We start from the raw sequence: 20,556 nt of genomic DNA on the forward strand, positions 1-20,556 counted from the left end.
CAAAATGGTTAGATCTGATAATTGGGCGCGTACACCATAGGAGGTCCCAAGAGCAAACATTAGTAAGGACTTCTCCAAGTTTCAAGTTTACTCAACTAATTTCCTGGTTTACAGTCCTAAGAAAAGAAGCTTGTGTGGAATGGGAGCCATTTCTTCAAGAGGTTATTCTTGAAAACAAGTAAGTCTAAGTGGTATGAAGCTTTGAGGCGATGAGTGTCCACCACAACATCTGGTTTGGAATGGGGCTTCCTAAGAGTGTGACAGACAGTTTGGGACCGTTACCTTGAGGCTCCTATACAACTTTGTAAAGCCAGCCAACCAGAAAAAGATTCACTTCTTTACTATAAACCGTCTATATTGGACTCCGGCTAAGATAGCAACGTTTACTCCAATTCTTCCCCCTAAGTGCCCAAGATGCGACTGTATATGAGCTAACGATCTGCACTTTATTTTAACGCTAAAATCCGAGAGATTACTGGGTTGGACTGGAGATCACCTTTAGGGGTATCTTTGGCAGAGCAATTACCCTGAAATGGCTCTTGAAGTGGCTGAAGAGCCCACATAGAGGGCTTTTATTCTATCTGATCCAGATTGCTCCAAAGGAAATCTGCATAAAATGGAGGGACCCCTGCCCCCGAAGGTGGAAGATTGGGTTAAGGCAGCCATTAAAAACACTTTTTTAGACCAGGCAGAGGCGAAGGAGAATTTTCCGAATATTTGGCTGTTTTTTGATATGGAGCAGATCCTTTGGTTTCGACTATCTTTCTTTAGTCCAATGATTACACTAGGACGCCCACAAAGGTGTTTTCTGGTAAGGTTTGCAGACCAAAGCGAATGCAGTGGCTGCAGGGTGCACAGTGAGGTGGGCGGCTCCATAAAGTATTGCAGAGGCTTTTTCTGGTGATAGGAGAATAAACATTTTTTTAAAAGCATGCAACTATGAAAGATCCAGTACTGGAGAAGGTAACAGTTGTGTGCTGTGAAAATGAGGATGGGACTGGATCCCCCTTAAACCTTGGTTTTAATTAGTAGTCACACTGAGACAGTAGAGCAGAATTTTTGACTTGGAAGGGTTCAGACCCTCTTTGCTTCTAGTCTCTTAAAGTGAGTAGATTTTTGCTATACACTTGACCTGCTTTTAGAAGACTTCTACTGAAGCCTTCACAATGGGCTGCCTTCTCTTGATTACTAGTTTTCTTGCGATCCTTGATTTGGTCTCATCTTGGATAAAGATTTGCCACTAGGTTGCCTATAGTTTCATTCAAGTTTAAAAAGGAGTGGAACTTTAAACTGAATTTAGCATTACATTTTTCTGTATTTGGATTATTGTAACCAGTCTTTATTGACCCTATTTTGTCTAGCCAAAGCCCTAATTGATTAATGTACCTATTGTTCGGCTTCACATGCAGAATAACTATTCTATAGTGACCAAATTGCTTACACTAATGTGGATTTTTAAATGGTCACTAATGTAGATAGATTGATATAAATGGTCGATTTCAGGTACAGCCCATAAACCACATCAGGTTAATACAACAAAAAGAGAAAAACACTTAGGTACATTGACAATGTGCAATATAAAAACATCAATAGTACAGTTACCATACTGGTAAAGAGTGTGCTAAAAGTCAATCTATCAACATTAAAAAGGAAAAGGTGGGGGGGGCTCTAGCTAGATAGGTTTTTAGGTCTGGCATATCAAATCATTATATACCATTTGATGGTTACTATGGGAAGCTGCAAAGTGCTTTGATGGAATTCCAGAAGCAGTCAATGGTACACATCCTAGGTGCTATTGGCTACTTGCCTTTAATGTAAAAATCCAATCAATCTCTACAACAGAGAAGCATATCCTCTGGCACACCCACCAGTCACCCGGAATTCATATATTTACAAAGGACAAGAGTCTGTCTGTGGCGGTGCATTGGCCCATTTAGAAGTGTGTGATCTCGAAGGCAGAACCCCACATCTGTATTTCACAAATGAGCATTTGGACTGACATGGGTGCATCCTATTCCTATATAGTTATAACCTTGGGGTGCACTTGTGGTTCAAAAACGTGCCTATAAGGCGATTAGTCTGGTGCATTTCCCACGTTTGGAGTAAAACTGTATTCCAGTGTGGCTGTGTTACTCTTAATGCATCTCCTTTAACTATTGAGTCAGGAGAAGACTATGGATTACTCATGCCTATTCTATATATTGTTTCTTTAATACATTTCAACCACGGTGATCTAAAATTTCTATCAAGGGCCAACAGATCTTTCACACAATGTATATCACCAATATTAATAAAGGTTTTAACACAGATATTAGATGGATAGTGTTACAGGCTAGGTCTAGACTCAACGGGGTAGCAGGTGAGTTTAAGGAAAGCACTTTAATTAACCTATTTTCTACTTTTGTTAAAGTTTTTGCAGGGGTAGATCCACAGATCTCAGCTCCATATAGTGCGGATTCTACGGCAGAGGCTTTATATATGGTGGTGACCAGGGAGACTGCTCTTCCCGATGCTGCCTTATAACGCCTCACTATTGCAGAAGCTTCCTGGTGGAGACTACTTTTCCTTTTTTTTCCATCTTGGGCCCCTTGATTGAGTGTCACTTAGCCTCACCCCGTGATAGTCAAAATGGTGGACCAGTTCAAGAGAAAGAGCCCCCCCCCCCCAACAGTCACAATGCCTCTACATTTTAATAGACATAACTTTGGATTTAGACAAATGTAATTCTAATCAGATTTCCCCACAAGAAGTGACAAAGGTATTCAGTTCAGATTGGAGGCCCTTTGGGGTCCGGGAGATTAGCAGGGTGTTGTCTGCAAACATTTGTATTGGGGTAGGTGTTCCCACCAATCTAGGGGCATCATGCTTGCATTCCTTCACAGCACCATTGATGAATAGGCTGAGCAGTGTGGGCGCAAGGACGCATCCCTCTCAGATTCCTTTCAAAATTTCAATCTGGTCTGTCATGTCCCTGTGGTGTTCCAGCTCACCCTCACATATGGGTTTTCTTGAAGCAGCCTTAGTATTCTTAATAGGTCTGAGGGGATGCCATGCCCATCTTAAACCACCCATGGTTTGTTTCTAGGGACCAGGTCGAATGCCGCTCTCAGGTCGATGAAACGTATAGATTGTCACCTATCAACGTAATATATTTCCAGGTTATTACCTTGAAGCAGAGGACATGGTCCAGTGTGCTGATCTTGGATCTAAAGCCAGCTTGGGACTCTTCAAGAATGTATTTTGTTGTATCCACTCATTTAGTTTATATAAAACCGGTCTGCAAAAGATTTTTTACGAGTTGTCAAGTAGGCTTATAGGTCTATAATTTAAGGGTTTATTTCTCACCCGTTTTGTAGATGGGTATAATGACAGCACCTTGCCATGACGGCGGGATCAGGTTGCCTTTTATAATGCTATTAAATAAGGGGACCAGATATCTATTTGTGAGCGAAAAAGTAACCAGGGATGCCATCCGTTCCTGGGGCCTTGCCTTTTTCCATTTGTTTTATTGCTTTGTGCGTTTCGGATTGGGTAAATGAAAGTGTAGAATGTGCAGCTGTGGTAGGAGATTGGAAAATCTCATTTGGTGTTTGATAGACACTAACCTCTTTTAGGGAATTGCTCTCCATGGTGGTATTTCGCTACGCACACTCATATAAACCGCTGAAATGAGTGACCCAACTATCAGGCTTCATCACTGAATCTAAAGAATTAGAATGGCTAACTGCTATTAATTTCCAGAAACTTTTATGTTCACCCTTATCTAGGGACTCAGCAAATTGTGATTGTTACTCTTCCCATTCTCTTCTAGCTTTAGCTAAGAGGGTTTTATAGTCATCTGGTTTTTAAGATTTCAGCCCTACAACCCTTGGTTTGCCCTCAGCAGGTGGGTCTTTCATAAACATGCTTTATAATACCAGATGGCATTTTCCTTTTGAGAGCTCCTCTTCTGTTCCCTCATGATACACGGTCTGTGTGTTCATGAATTCAGTGTACAGTAACAAAATTAGTGTTATTAGCATTGACTAAGTCGATCTGGGAAAGTTTAGACAAACAGATTATAGACAAGTGTCAGTTTGTTTTCATCTGCCACCAATTCTGCCCACTTAACACTTCAGATTGTATGAAGTTATAATTAACGCAGTGGAAACTACTATTTCCCAGTTTTACATCACTGAAGCTGGTCATAGAAAAAGATGTGCTTAGCGCCAGATGGTCGCAGTGCAATCTGGTAATAACTTACATATCATACAAATCTTATTCACTAATATATAAATCAATTCTTGATTCGCTATGACCTTTCAAAGGTGGGGAAGATCAAATTTGGTTTTACCATTTACAGTTCTTAGGCCATAAATCAGTGATAAGCTCAATAATTTGAGAGCCCATCTTTGATATTTATTATTTTCATATGTTCCGGGAGGGCAATACTTCCAAATGTCTACACTCCTCAAATGAATGCAGATATTAAAATATCCTGCTACAATTTAAGGCTTTCTGGGCAAATGGTCCCAGAAGGGTATCTAGCCTGCTTACTATGGGTGATTGCACATTTGGGGGTGTTGACCTGCTGTATAGGCTTACTAAAGTTATATGTCTGGGACCTAACCAGGTGTTAATATTGTCTTAAGGCAAGTAGGTCTTTGGATTTAGTAGGAAGCATTTTGACCACTGGAAAAAAGTCCAGTCTTGGCCATATTACAGGGCCGCCTGATGGTCGCCCAGCCGAAGAGTTTGCTGCACTTTCACTAAAAGCGGAGCGAGGCATCGGTTCAATGGCCCATGTTTCTTGGATGAGTATAATGTGATGAGTTGATGAACATTCCCCGCTTAAGGTCAGGGAGTTTAAACTTGATGCCCGCTACTTTCCAAGAAAATAATTTTAGGCCATCACTGACGACCCTATGACTCGAGATGGCCTGGATAGGTTCTTCCTCTGATGCGTGTTCTCCTTTGGCATTAAGTAGGTCGGGTCCCCTCTACACTGTAGACCCATCATTTGAGAGACTAGAAGGTACTCTGGGGTTGTGCTACTCTGGAGGGACGATTTTGTAGGCTTTTGACAGGTGCATCCAATATGCAACAGGAAGGTTTCAGTTTTAGGGATATTTGGAGATCAGTATCTGGTCTAAAACACAATTCTAATGACATTAGGCCCTCCGCTAGGGCCACATCAATGAAGGTCACTCCGATATAGTCCCACTCAAGATTTCCTACTGTAAACTTTCTAACATTAGTTCTATCCTCCCTTATGATTGAACGGCGTCCCTTTGAGACAAATCCAGTGGGTCACTTTATTCACTAAACCCTCATGTTTCAGGGCATCGGGGGCTTAGGGACATTGATCATGTAAAGGTCAAAACATTGTCTGTTGGAGATTCCCTTAGTGTCACCTACGTGTTTTTTGTTGGTAAAAATGTTATGAGGTTTGTAGTTCAGGTCAACCTTAGCCAGTTTGACAAATTTTACATACAGCATTTCCCTCAGGGGGGACACAATCCTGTTTGGGTGTATTGTCAAAAGGTGAGGTGTCATTTCTACTATGACTTTCGGAATGGGTGGACAACTTAATGCCTGCTATGTAGCTTATATGTCCCTAAAGGAGGCTCTTTGCTGGCCCAGTTTTGTCCAGTACGCATGGTAACCCTTCTTCCTTGTGGGCTTGTCGGTCCCTGGGCCAGACCATGGAGTGTGTTCAATTTACCAACTAACAGGTTTACCATCTTTTCCATAGTCACCTTTAGGGATTTAATTTTAACCCTAAGAGCGTTGAATTGGTCAACTAAACCAGAGATACAGATGCACTCATCGCAGTTGTGTTCTCCCCCCGGAATATGTAAGCGATCATTAACTACATTCTCCTGGGTGTCCAATAGAGAATATTTATTTGAACAGTTCACATTGATGACGAAGCGGTCCTTGCTGTTATTTGCGAAGTCTGCCAGGTGGGGGGTAGGCTGTTGAGCATTACAATGGCTTTGAGTGTTGGCTATAGTAACCGAGTTTAAACCTAGCGGGATCCCAAAGAAAGATGCTATACCCAGAGTTTGTGGATCGGTTCCCAGAAGCACCTTTTCCCTTCCCCTTGTGATTTTGAGCCCAGAGGACTTAGTTTAGGAGCTAGGAGGACTTTGACCTCCTCTATAAGCTCATCAATTTCATTTGGGTAACATTTTCTGCAGCATGTTGCGGCATTTTCCTTGTGCTACCTGGGCCCATACTTTTGATGGATGCCTTCCTTTTACCCATTGTAATAACAGACCAATCAAGGAGGGGTGGGAGTGGAGGGGATATGTCAAAGATATTCCAAGTTGAGCCCAGAGTCACGTTTTGCAGTACTAACAGTTGATGTTGCCCTGGATTTTGACCAAGGGGGTGGTCCTGCCTGGCCTCCTCCGGTCACCGACAGGCGCAGATGGGCCTACCCTTGGCCCACACGTCTCGCACTGCAGGAGTCGAAGGCCCTTTAGATGCACCTCCAGGTGCATCAGGAAATCGCTGGTGGCTCTTGCACAGCAAAGAATGCTGGGAGCGTGGTCCCCGGTATCGCTGGTTTCTCCTTCCAAGATAAGATACATTAGGTGAAGACTGACCCCCATTTCCAAATGGTGCGTAACTTCCATCCTACAGAATCTAGTCTTTGTTTTCGGTTTCTCACCTCCTCAATCATTACAGACCCAAAACATTTACTCCATCAATGGGTTACATCAGTAAAGCAAAGTGGGCACAAGTACACATTTAACAGTTCAAAGAAAAGAACGCATTTTAAGATCATGTCTCCAATTTGCAAAACTTGTTTATTAAACCCTTTTACTAACAGCTAACCAGTGTGCCTACATATGAATACTCAAGGTACGCATCAATTACATGCATCACTTTCTCAGAGAATCAATGTTTTCTTAAACGTCCTGCGCGACAACAGGGATACCTCTGGTTTCATCATCTTTGAAGTTCCTCTAAGACAGATATGTAGAAGAGGCCAGATGTCAATTAGATCTAGTTTGGAAATGAAATGACTTGCTTTCTGTGAAAGCTTCTCTCTGCACTTGACATATTCCAAAAAAACTGTCAGTTTCTGTTTTTAGCACCTCTAACACTGGAACCCTTGAAGTGACTGTCCAAGGTCCAGAGATGTCAATACTTGACTGGTCAGGATCCAGAACAGAGTGGTATCCTGGCCAATAGATGCAATTTACTGATTAGTGTGGAGCGTGGGATGCTCGGGTTGGTTTGTTTGTTATATGGACACGCTGTTCTCAATCACTTTGGGGTTGAGGTAATAGTATTTGAGAGGCAGGGATGCGTTTCTACTTTCAATCTCTGCAGATATCTGGGACAGGCGTTCCTGGAAAGCTTTGATGCACCGTTTGGGTTCTTCCTCTGTAAAATGTTCATCAGGGAATGTGCCTAAAGGCCTCTATAAAAAAAAAAAAACATTAATTAGTTCATACAGAGCGTAGATTGGTGAATGCTTTGTTTGTTGCTGCCCTAATGTTCCTTGCTTTTAAGTGATCAGGCTAGCCTAAACATGGAATCCGCTTTTCTTTCCTCCCTCCCCTTTTTGTACTATTCAGTGGTCCTCTGACCTTTGACCTCACCCGAAGAGATAAACACTGATCCCATGACAACTCTGGGTTTCTCAAGTGTCTATCCAAGGCTCAGCGTTATTCTCCCTATACACCAGCTCCCTTCGCAGCATCTCCGGTGGCTGCTACTGTGTCTTTTGCAAGAATTATGCAACTATTCTTTCATACAATCTTCCTAGGAGTGACTGCTTCTCTACGATCAGCTGTTGGATAGTTCCCATGAATCTTAACTCTCCCCCACCACCCCCCCCAAAAAAAACTGAGAAGCTTTACTTTCTCTTCACCTCTGCACCAACACCCCTGTGTAGAGTTGAATTGACTTTAATACATCTGTACTTTCTCATACTCTGCCAGAAACCTTGGGGTTTCCACACATGGATACAACATGTTTAATGCAAGAAAAATAGTCCTGTACTTTCACACCACTGACATTAATCCACGAATAGCTTGTAAGGTATTTGTTTACCTGTAATAGCAGTTCTCTTAGGGGAATCACCATTTAAGTCATAGGCATTTCAATAGTCCTGCCCATGTGCAGGAATCCCAGAGCACCTGTCCATAGAATATCTTAAGTGTAGACAGTCACCTTTGTTCGGGAAGGCCTGTACATGCACTTAACATATTATGTAGCTTATAAGCACAGGCTACAGTGGTGAAATTCTTCAGATTGTGTATACAAAAGGGTCTGTGTCCATATATCTATAATTGTAGGTAAAAATGTTATATACAAGCTTAAATCTTTCAAACCCTTTTTGTAAAAGTAGAAGCTTAAGGATAGTCGGACAGTGTAGCCCTTAAGGCTGCTATTATGCGAATTCAAAGCAAAGTCTCCAGCTGTAAGGACCCAGAGACCACCAGTATCCCATCAAGCCTAGCAGGTGGCAGTTGCCTCAGTACTTTTTGATGACAGGTCAGTAATCGGAAAGTCCAATAATGTTCTCCGTTATGTCCACCTTGAGAGGGTTGCTTAGGACTTCAAAGGAGATTCTCCCAAGAGAGAACCGAGATTACAGGTAAGAAACCATACCTTCTCATAGGGGGAACTCAATTGATAGTCGTACGCATGTAAATAGAACAAGCCAATCCCTACCTAGAGTGGTGGAAAACAAAAATCAGAGGAGTGAAGATAGAACAGAATTAAGCAAATAAATGAGCTGCTTTTCCTACTGAAGCATCTGCTCAAGCATCCAAATCCAAACAATAGTGCTTGGTGAGTGTGTGAACAGATCTCCATGTAGCTGCTTTACAAATATCCACTATAGGGACATTTTCTTCAAAGCAGCAGTAGCTGTTTTGCCTCTAGTAGAATAGGATTTAGGTCTAGCTGACAATCTGGTTGGCCTTTTGGTAGCATAACCATATGCAAGACACTATCCATCGGGAGATGGATTGTTTGGAAGCGACTAAACCTGTACAGTCCCAGGCCATAATTGAGAAACAATTTGTCTGATCTACGCATGCCACATGTCTTACCAAAATAAAACTTTGACCTTCCTCACCTCCTGTGAATGATGCGTTCTTTCAGTCAGGGATGAAGGATGCTGAAAGAAGGTTGATAATGAAATACTCGGACCTAAGAATCAGATCCAACTTTAACAAGGTAGCGATGAGGACTTGCCCAAAATTGTTCCTTAGAGTGAAAACCTGTTAAGTTTGGAGAACATGGGGGCGTGGCTTGGCTGCCGAGCGGACTGGCTGCCTGAGTGGTGAGCTCTGCCGATCGAGTCCATTAATCCGTGACTAATCCGCTCTTAACTGTCTCTGGAGCTCGGGTGTTGTGCCCTGTGCGCTTGCGGGGCTTCCCCGCCCTATCGAGTGCAATTCCGACGATCCTGTGCCCCGGCCCGCGGTGGTGCCGACTCTCCGATCTCCCTGCGCTGTGGGGCCTGCAGCGGCGAGAGACGCCGGGGAGCTTGCGTGAATGCGAGCCGGCCGGAAGTGTGGGGGTGCCCGGCTCGGCCCATCCTGCGGGTGCCGCCTGGTTGGAGACTAATTGGCCAAGCCTAACTGCGGTGAGCGCTGCCAGGTATGGGGGACATCACCGCACGCGCCCGCACCATAGGTGAAGAAGCAGACGCCCGTAGACGTGTCGGTGAGAAGCCGCGCTGCGCAGGCTTGCCGGCGCACAGACACAGCGGAGGACGCGGTGGGGGCGCCAAGACATAGCCGGAGAAACGGAGTGCCACCTGGTGAGCGGATCGAAAACGGCTGCCCTGCTGTGTGGCGCGAGGCCACTTCGGACCCTGATACCCTGGGAAATACACCAATGGACATTGATTGGGCCTATTAGTGCTTGCCGGCGACCGCCATTTTGTCCAGTCACGGCTGACACTGTTGGAGGTGCATCGCTGCACTGCTCTCCTTTTCTTTGCGTGTTGGGGATATCCTTGTGTGGACGTGCGGCCCTGAACGCACTAGGATAGAACAACGTGGTGCGGGGGGGGGTGGTTGCGGTGCACCTGCTGGCTGGCGTGGGTGCCCGACCCCTTTACAGAATCAAGTTACAACCGCCTGGCGCAGAGACCAGTCAAGTATTCCTCAAACCCTGTGATCGCCGCAGCCCAACTTGCCCGAATTGGTTCCACGGCCTTCCTGGACCGTGGTTGGACACTCGTCAGAACTGATCGACGCCATGGGCAAGCCCGACACGCGGCAGCACAAACTCGCCTTTGAGAAATCGACCAAGAAGTCCACGTGCAATGAAACGCCGGATCAGGAGATGCCCGACCAGTGCTGCCAGCGGACGACATCAAGGCCATGTTCCAGGACCTCAAGTCGAGTCTGCAAGGTATCGATTGAAAGATGGACGCCCTGGCTGCTAGGATGGACAGTATGACCAGAAGAATGGACAAGCAGGAAGGAGTGGTCGGGATGCTAGAAACACGTGTGACAGAAACGGAGGAGTGCCAATCAGACCTTGACAAGAAGCTGCGAGGAATGGACAAAGTGCTCTCTCTGATCCAAATGAAGAATGAGGATTTGGAAGCCAGGTCCAGAAGAAACAACGTACGAATCAAGGGCGTGGCGGAATCGACGGACATAGCGAATATGGAGCGCTACGTTGAGCAAATGCTAAAAGATCTGTTTGGAGCGGAACTGTCCCCGATGTTCCTGGTGGAAAGGGCACACCGTACGCTGGGGCCAGTGCCAAAGCCGGGAACTCCACCACAGACAATCCTTGCGCGCATCCTAAACTACAGGGACAGGGACACAATACTATGACTGGCGCGCAACGTGGCAGATTTGCAATACAAGGGCAACCGGATTGCTATGTATCCCGACTTCACGCTCCAGGTTCAATCAGCCAGGCGGGAATTCTTGCACGCAAAGAAGGTGTTCCAACAGACAGGCACAAAGTACTCCTTGATCTACCCGGCGAAGCTGAGGGTGGTAAACCCACCTTCTTCACGGACGCCAAGGCGGCGCTGAAATTTGCCAAACAGCTTGCCAAGGATCAGAGGGGGCAGACCGAGACTGACAAGCGTGGAGACGCTGACCAGCTAAGTGATGTTGAATAGTGTCATGTTTTTCTGTACTGAAGCGCGGCTGGGACTCATGTGTTAGAGTGGGACAATGCCATCATGCCACTGCGGGTGGTGGGGGCGCTACACTTCTGCGGGGAATTGTTGCATTTACTATTGACCTGTCCAGTTCTTTATCGATGGCTGCTCGTTGCCCCGCTGGCCCTGGGGCGCAATAGACCCTGTAGCGTACTGAGACAGCGATGCACTCGATCGCCCTGTCAAAAGTACAGGGTTAGTAGGCAGACACCTGCGTACCCCGAGGGATGTATCCCACACTATGGTTCAACCATCTCTTGATGTTGATATTTGGTTATGTTGGGTTGGTACTGGGGGGGGATGACTGCACAACCTGATTGGGGGGTTGGAGCGGGTGGGGTGGGAGGGTTGGGGATTGGCTCTGTTGGGTTTGCACTGTTAATTTTGCAAAGCTGTGTGTTTAATGTGTCCCTGGAGATATTCTGTTTGATAGTCACCGATAAGGCAGGGATAGACCGTGAGCCCTTGAATTACATTGATATTGCGCTGAGTGCTCTGCTGAGCTGGTTGCGCCTTCACATTTTAATGTCACTATGGCCGAAAGTGAGTGCTTGACGTCCGGTGCGACTGCTGCCTTGGGTGGGAAGACTGGATTACCGACCATAGCATGCATGTCTTGGAACGTGAGGGGGATGAATGATAGGCGGAAGGCGAGATTGGTCCATGCCTACTAGATATTTGCATGCTCCAGGAGACGCATCTGAGTTCCACTGACGCCCCACAACTCAGGCACTCCAGGTGGGGGGAAGTGATACATGCCCCATACTCGAACTATGCCAGGGGGGTGGCTGTCCTGATCCGTCGTGGCCTACAGTGGGTGACACAGCAGGTGCTGCGGGATGCGGATGGCAGATACGTTTTGATTCTGGCCGTGTTGTGTGGAATGCAGGTATTACTGGTGAATGTCTATGGCCCGAATGAGGATAACCCTGCCTTCCTTGAGACTCTTTGGGGACAAATGCGTACATTTGGTGACGCAGCAATATTATGGGCGGGTGATTTCAATGTGGTGCTATCTGACGCGGTAGATCGACGGGGCGCTGCCCGGGAACACCACCCAAAGGCGGCTGAGGCGCTGGGAGGCATTATCCTAGAGGCGTCCCTGGTGGATTCCTGGCGGAATTTACACCCCCAGGCGCGGGAGGGCACTTGCATTACAGCACACAGGGCCGCCTGGTCGCGGCTGGACTACTGGTTGCTGTCCAGGGACCTGCAGGCCTCGGTGCTAGCAGCGGTACATCTACCAAGATAATTATCGGACCACGCTCCGGTGATAGTGACATTGTCCACACCTGCACAATACGCACAGCCCTTCAGCTGGCGATTTCCGTCGCAGGCCCTCCTAGATCAAGTGTTCAGGGAGGAGTTGAGACTTAAGTTGGAGGAATTTTTTGAGTTCAATGAAGGGACTGTGGAATCGCCTGGTACGCTATGGGAGGCGTGCAAGGCGGTGACAAGGGGACACTGCATGGCGCTAAAAACGGGTGTTTTGCGATCCATCAGGAACACACTAGATGCACTAGAAAAGGAACTGGCGACTCTAGAGGTAGAGCTCACCAGATTGCCTACTGCCAAGACCCAGGCGACGTTCAGGGCGACCCTCACTAAGTATCAGGAGGAAGCAGATAGAGAGGTGCAGTTCTTAAGTAAGTACGCCCAGGCTCGGAGGTACGGGGAGGGTGACCGCCCGGGTAGAAAGCTGGCTGCGATGCTTCGGAAGCCAAGGGGTGCGGAATATATTTTGGAACTTACGGGTGAGACTGGCGAGCCGATCAGGACACCTAATGATATATTACACGCTATGGCGGACTATTATGAGGACCTATATGCCTCTAAATTACAACCGGAAGACGAAGTGATAAAGGAATACCTGGACACAATTGCGCTGGCGTGGTTTAACAACGGGGCGCGTGAATACATGGACCTGCCGATCACGCAGGACGACATACGGGATGGTAATAGCTGGTATGCCGTCGGGTAAAGCGCCGGGACCAGATGGTCTTACAGCAGCCTTCTATAAAGAATTCGCTGATATCCTGGTCCCCAGGTTACATAAGTTGTACATGGAAGCGATTGAAACGGGGATCCTCCCCCCGTCGCTCCGCTAAGCAATGATAATCACGCTTTTAAAACTGGACAAAGATCCCACGAGCCCCGATTCGTACAGGCCACTCTCGCTGATAAACCTAGATGCCAAGATCTACGCTAAATTACTGGCAGAACGTCTGAAACCGATGCTGCCCCAAATAGCGCTGTCGGATCAATCGGGATTCGTGACTGGTAGATCGACCTCGCAAAATCTGCGCACACTGTTTGGCCTGCTCCACTACTTGGACCCGAAGGTCCAAGCGGCTGCTGCCTTACTAGACGCCACCAAGGCATTTGATTCGCTCGAATGGAAATTTTTACAAGCGCTGTTCACGAGAATGGGCTTTAGTAGACTCTTTATTCAGAGGATTTGCATTCTATACAATGGTCCTACGGCGAGAGTGAAGGTCAATGGTGAGATTTCACGGACGATATGTATTTCCAGGGGAACCAGGCAGGGCTGCCCCCTGTCGCCGCTGCTCTTCGCCATCGCCACAGAACCCCTTGCGGCGAGACTGCGACAGCACCATACCCAGCGCAGTATTGGGTTCACTTCGAGGGGGCTCTTGGTGTCCCTCTATGCCGATGATATAACGATTTTTGTACAGAACGCAGCCGACAATCTAGACCCCCCTCATGCGGGAACTCGTGCGGTACGGTGGTCTGACGGGCATTAACATCAACTGGTCTAAATCTACGATACTGCCGTTGACAGACGGTACACTGCAGTACTGAGTTCCCCATAATCTGGGTGTCAGAAGAGGTGAAATACCTGGGGATCCATGTTAGCCGCTCGATACAGGACCTATGGTTGTTGAATTACGGACAGGCAGTGGACTGGCTCGAGACGAAGGTGAAAAAATGGGTCACCTTGCCGCTGTCGATGACGGGCCGGATAGCCATAACAAAAATGGTTATACTCCCGAAATTTTTTATATTTATTTATTTGCAAACATACCTCTGCCACTTACCATGTCGTTCTTTAGGTGCATACGCTCTGCGATTCTGGACTTGGTATGGGCGGGCAAACAGCCCAGAATCAAGTGGAAGGTACTGACTCTTCCCTTTAAACAGGGTGGTCTGGCGGCTCCAGACTTTGAGCTGTATGCATACTGTGCTCAGGCTCAATACCTGCATTATTGGCAACACCCGATCCCGTATCAGCCACATGTGGCGATCGAGATGGACGTGTCGGCACCCGTCCCCCTAGCCACGACGGTCTACCAAAAATACAAACGCTCGCCGGAAGATGTGAACACAGTTGAAACAACAAGATGGGCCTGGCAAAACATAGCGAAACGTGCGGGCATTACTGAACTGTATGCTCCGTCGATGCCGCTTGGTAGTAATCCATTACTGGGTCCCTTGCTGGATGCGGCGGTATCTGAAAGGGCACGTAAGTGCGGGCTTTTGGTTGCTAGCGATCTCTACCCAGACGACACTTTCGTGGAGCTGGGAGACATCTGCGGTCCAGAGCTCCCCACAGCATCTGGGCTACTCCTGTATTATCAGCTCAGGGCGGCATGTAGGGCAAGGTACCCGATGTTCCCGTTGGTGCCGCCGACGGTCTCGGCGTTGGAAAACGTATTGACGACCAAATCTCCGCATAAGTTGATCACTAGAATCTACAAAATAACACAAGATACGGCACCATGGATATGTCCAGATTCAAAAGCAAAATGGGAGGCTGAGACGGGACTCAGCATAATGGACAAACAATGGACATTCAGCTGCACTCAGTTGGAGAACCTGTCTCCCAATTACAGATTGAGGCTAATCCACTTTAATTTTCTGCATAGGCTGTACCGCACGCCGGCTCAGCTATTCAAACTAGGATTAATATCCGACTCTCGCTGCTGGCGTTGTGGTGCCCTGGACGCAGACTTCTTCCACCTAACTTGGACATGCACTCCTATACAGCAATATTGGGCTGAGGTGTTCTCAAAGTTGGGGCAAATCCTGGGAGAGCGGTTGCCTCCGGATCCCCTGGTGGCGCTTCTGGGAATGGTAGCTGAAATACCCTGTGCCTCAAGGAAACTGATCACTATGCTGCTGCTACTGGCGAAGAGACAGATTGCACTACATTGGAAGCAAAAGGGCGCTCCTGGGGTAAAAGGCTGGGTTAACTCGGCACTATACTGTCGGGATCAGCTGACTACTTACTGGGAACTACTCCCACTGAGGTCCAGACCGGCTGATGTATGGCAGCCCCTGACAAGCCTGCTGGCTGACACCATACTGGATGACTGAGGGTGGACAGTGTGTGGATGTGAAAGGATGGGGTTTCGAATAGCAGGAATGCGAGAGCCTGGATGATGTTGCGACGTGACTGTTAACGCTGGTACAGAGGATGCGGAGATAGGGGATGGGAGGGCGCTAGCCCCTCACCTGAGACTGTTTGAATGAGTAGACTGCCAGGGGTAAGTCGACAGACATACAATCGCCCCTCCCTTCCCCCCCCCCATCCCTCCTTTTTCTATTGGCCGGAGACTTAAGGGCCCGCCTATGAGATGGTGACACGATACTAAATGTGTGGGGAGGATTGACATAACGAAACACAGCAGCTTTAGGTTTAGTTCAAAATGTTTGTTCCTTTGTTTTTCTTCCTGAGATATATCACATACAACATGTTGCAGACTGTCAGCGAGTATGTACGACCTGTGACCGCCAAGAGAGACCTGATTGTACTTATTGATGCTGCCTGCCTCCGGGTTGTTGGCTAAATAGCGGTGTACTACTTTGCAACTCTAAATAAAAATCTTTCAAATTAAAAAAAAAAAAAAAAAAGTTTGGAGAACATAATGCCTAGATTTCACTAACCCTACGAGATGTGATGGCTATGAGGAAAGTAGTTTTCCATGAGAGATGCTGCAGGGAAGACTTACGAATGGGTTCAAAAGGATCCAGCAAGAGTGGTGATAGGACTGTTAAACTCCCAGGGAGGGAAAGGATGCCTAATGGGAGGGAACACCGCCTTCAACCCAAATCCTTGATCACAGAGATTGAGAGAAAAAAAAAAGGTTTGTGAAAGACATTTTCAGTAGGCAGTAAGGGCGGCCAAGTGAACCTTTATGGAAGAGAATTGCAAGCCAGATTTTGCCAAATGGAGAAGGTAGGGAAGAACGACATTTGTGGCAAGTTGTAGGGTTTACATTCTTCTAACACCAAATGCAAAATATCTTTCACTTGAAGGCATATGTTGAATGGGTTGACAGCAGTTTAGCCTCCTTGAGGATGTGAATGCAGTGTTGTGGTTGGTTGAAGTGTCTATACTGCACTAACTCAGGAGCCATGCCACCAAATTCAAGGAGGAGGGATGGAGGGGGTGGGATTGCCTCCGAACTAAGTTACCAGGTCTGGTCTGCATGGCAGTTTGAGACATGGCTGCTCTGACTGTTGAAGGGCCATGAACCACCATTGTTGTGGCCCCGATGTGGTTATGGAGATGTTTCCATCTCTTGAATAGGACAATTTGAGAACGGACAGGATCTGTGGAATCGGCGTAAAAGCGTAGAGAAATCTGCTGGACCAGTGGTTCCGCTGGGCATTCCCCAGAGTCCCTGCTTGGAAGTATCGAGGCAAAGTCTTGGCAGTTTTTGCTTTCCGTGGTGGCAAGCAAGTTAATGTCTGGAGCTCCTCATAGCCTGAAGACAGCTTGCACGACATTTTGAAGGACCCATTAATATTTTCTTGCAGAACTCTGCTGAGGGCATCTGCCTGAACATATTGTACACCGGTTAGGTTCCTGGCTATGAGCCTTTGCCCCGGCTCTTCGTGGGATAAGTGTCTGGACCTAGTTTCCCCTCCCTTCCCCATTCCCCTTTCCCCCTACCCCCTACCCCCCCCCCCCCACTGGAGGTAGAACATGGTGGTTTTATCAGTTTGAGCAAGCAGGACTGGGTCTTAAATTACAGGGGAAAAGCTTTTAACGCTAAGTGAACTGCCTGGATAGGAGATTACTAGGTTATCTAGGAGACCATGCACCCTGAATAAAGAGATAATCCATGTGGGCTCACCAGTTAAGCCGTGATGCATTCATCATTACGGTCGGATAGGAGGGAATGTGTTGGTGAAAAGGCATTTCTTGAAGGTTGGTTGGCGAAAACCACCATTTAAGAGACCGCTTTGAATGAGGGGAGAGAATGATATTGTCCTCCCAGTTCCTTGTCAATTGGTCCCACTCATCCTCGAGACACTCCTAAATAGGATGCATGTGAAGTCTTGCATTCGGAGTGAGGAAGATACATGAGGGTGTATTGTAGCTAGGCTTCCTGTGGAGTGGACTCCTTGATTAACCAATGAACTAGGCAGGGGTAGACAAAGGGTCAATGTTTCCAGAGGTAGGAAACTACAACTGCCACGCAACTTTGAAAAAGCTCTGGGTGCCTACTTGAGGCCAAATGCAAGAACCTGGTACTGATAATGATCCTACCCCATGACTAACCTCAAGAATTTGCAACGTTTCTTGGTGATTTGTACATGAAAGCACACTTCATGGAGGTATGTGTAGCAGAGCCACTCACTGGTGTAGTTAGGGATCGATCTGATGCAATGCCAGCATCCAAAACCTCTATGCCCAAATACATTTGTTTCCTTATTTCAAGTCCAGAATAAATCTGAATGAATGCCTCTCTTTTTGACCAGAAAATATATGGAGTAAATGCCTGTTGCTCGTGGTTTGTGAGGAACCACCTCGACTGCATGCTTCTGCAGCAGGATGTTGACTTCCGATCGTAGCCTATGCAGATGGGGATTGAATGGTTTTGGTGGTATGGTCAGTGGAGAACTTGTGTGAATCTGAGACAATACCAGTTTTGAATAATATTCAATACTAAGGTGTCTTTTGGGATTTTTTGCCACTCTGCCAGAGACCTACAGGAGTGGGTAACTGAAGAGGGAGGGGGAGGGGGAGGGGGAGGGGGAGGGGGAGGGGGAGGGGGGGGGGGAGATAGATTCATGGCTTGGAACCGGTTGTCGATTTACCCCCTTGGGTATACTGTTGGGTGGATCTTTACTCCAGGCTTCCTTCGATGCTGCTATTTAGGTTGTTGCTGCTGTGGCTCGTGGCAACCTGGATACCATTGCAAGATTGGAACCCTCAAAGAGATACTGGTGCTAGTAGGACTTGGAAGACAGTCTTTGCTCTTTTGGCTTTTCTAGGCCTAGCACCTTAAGAGTCTCGTTCTTTGATTGCATCTTAGCCATCTCAGTGTGGCTGCCGAAGAGGGTAGAACCCAAGAAAAGAAGATTTAGGAGCCTCTGTTGAGACTCCGGTTTAGGAGTTGTAAGACGAAGCAAAGAATGCCTTTGTGAGGCTATGCCAAAACTATATTTATGTGCCAACAATGACGAAGAATCAGCTGTGGCACTAATGACTTGATTGGAAGCCATGAGGCTGCTGTTGACTATTTCTAGGAAGTCTTCCAGTCTGTCTCTGAGAAGATCTGCAAACTTTTGAATAGTCTCAGAATGCTCAATCAGACCTGCCTAGGAGGGCAGCTGGACTGGCCACTTTCATGGTGGATGCAGCTGTGCTACAGACTGCAGCCTACAGAGTCCAGCTGTTTTGTTCTCTTCATTGGGTGGTACATAGGAGGCATGGTGTTTATTTGGCCATCAATATGCCCACTGAGTCTGGAGGTGGGTGTGAGTGGAGGAAGATTGAATCCTGCTCAGGAGGTCTATATTTTTCTGTAGCCTCAATGGAGGCAAAAAGTCAAACAATTTCATTGCTGGCTTTAAGAGATCTGGCTATAAAGGAAGGCGTGGTCTTGATGCAGAGTGGTGGTGAAGTGTCTCAAACATAACCGACGTAGAAGGTGTAGGAAATGACATCTATATATTAGAGCTTTGCAGCTCCTCTTACCAGGTAGTGATGTCATCCACTGGAGAAATGCGAGGTGATGGAGAACCTCACAAGGTCAGTGAATAACTTACTGTAGAAGTGGAGGATGTACATCTGGAAAAATGCCTAGATCTTGTGCATGATCTGGATCTTGACAGAGCTCTAGGACTGATGGGGAGTCCACCTGGGAGATGGACGGGACGATGAATGAGGGGATCTGTGGCTAAGGTGTGTGGTCTTAAGTGTCAACGTACTTATAGACACTTGTAAAAACACTTTGTAAAGGTTTTAGGCAGCTGATTGAGGCTCTGGTGTGGCCTCATTCGATGTCCCAATTTGGTCTCGGCAAGTAACCAGTCTTTAAACCTGCTCCGATCTCCCGTATTCCAAAGTCGCTGGGACCAAATGGGACATCGGATGAGACCCCTCCAGAGCCTCGATCAGCTGCCCAAAACCTTCACATAGTGTTTTTACAAGTGTCCGCAAGTACGCTGACACTTTAGACCACACACCTTAGCGCGTGTGTAGGGATTTCACTTTTCACGTGGCTCTTTCCACTTTACCACTCACTAGGCTCACTAACCTGTCCTGAAGAAAGTCCCTTCCATAATCTCTCGCGAGCTGAAACATGTAGACCACTCACGAAGTCAACTAAGGACAACAATTTCCTACTAGTGGCACTACACATTTTTTAACCATATCCTGGGCCACCACTTAGAGTTTACAGGCAAGGATTCTCAGATATATTTTTAAGTATAATTCACGTCACATCACTCATTCACACCACACCAGCTCCTCTGTAATCGGGTGTCGTAGCACAACCGGGGGCATTCAGCCACCCTGTTTGGACCCCAATGATGAAGCATGACACCAACCAGGTTGGTATGTGAGGGGTCTTTTAAACAAACCTAGTGGGTCCATGTACCAACCACAATAGTGATTGTACCATACCAAAATAGTGGGTTTGTCCACATTTGTTTAGTCTATCATTATACTGGGGATACAGATGCACCCTGCATTTCCCTTGCCATCTCATTGTTTGACTTAAATCAACTATACAAATCAATAAAAAGACAAATGCTGTTATTTCCAAGACGAAGTTTGCAAACAGCAAAGAACGCAGTGTATAAAGTGCTATAATGCAGAAGTATTCGGTCAATCGCTATGTTATGGTGTGGTCTGAATTGAAACACGGGATGGCGCATAGTGATCCCTGGATACAGCCAAAAGAGACTAGCTCATGCGAAGGCAACCTCTTCCTGTGTCCACTGGCACCAGTTAAAAAGCTCCGAATCCTGAAGCAGACTATGGGGGGAGGGGAATGGCATTTGAAGATTTACTAATGCAGGCCTTACTTGGACAAATTGACAGTTTGAGCAACGGAAGTATAAACCTTCTACGCAGGCGGTCATAATAGTCACAGAAAAAAATTCAATGTATGGTGTCCTGCTCTGAGAAATTGTCACATGGCCAGGGC

General features: G+C 46.9%; 1 protein-coding gene across 1 annotated transcript in view; it reads right to left on the reverse strand.

Annotated features, from left to right (window-relative positions):
- Window positions 1-6,756: 6,756 nt before the first annotated feature.
- The window catches only part of LOC144798552 (hydroperoxide isomerase ALOXE3-like), a 105,642-nt gene continuing 91,842 nt past the window's right edge, over window positions 6,757-20,556 (reverse strand). Inside the window, exon 14 of the mRNA XM_078669488.1 lies at window positions 6,757-7,417. Within this exon, the coding sequence (XP_078525614.1) occupies window positions 7,238-7,417 (180 nt within the window). The 3' untranslated portion in view covers window positions 6,757-7,237. The remainder of the gene's footprint in view (window positions 7,418-20,556) is intronic.

This window comes from Lissotriton helveticus, chromosome 12 (assembly GCF_964261635.1).
Source record: "Lissotriton helveticus chromosome 12, aLisHel1.1, whole genome shotgun sequence".
Classification (NCBI taxonomy): Eukaryota; Metazoa; Chordata; class Amphibia; order Caudata; family Salamandridae; genus Lissotriton; species Lissotriton helveticus.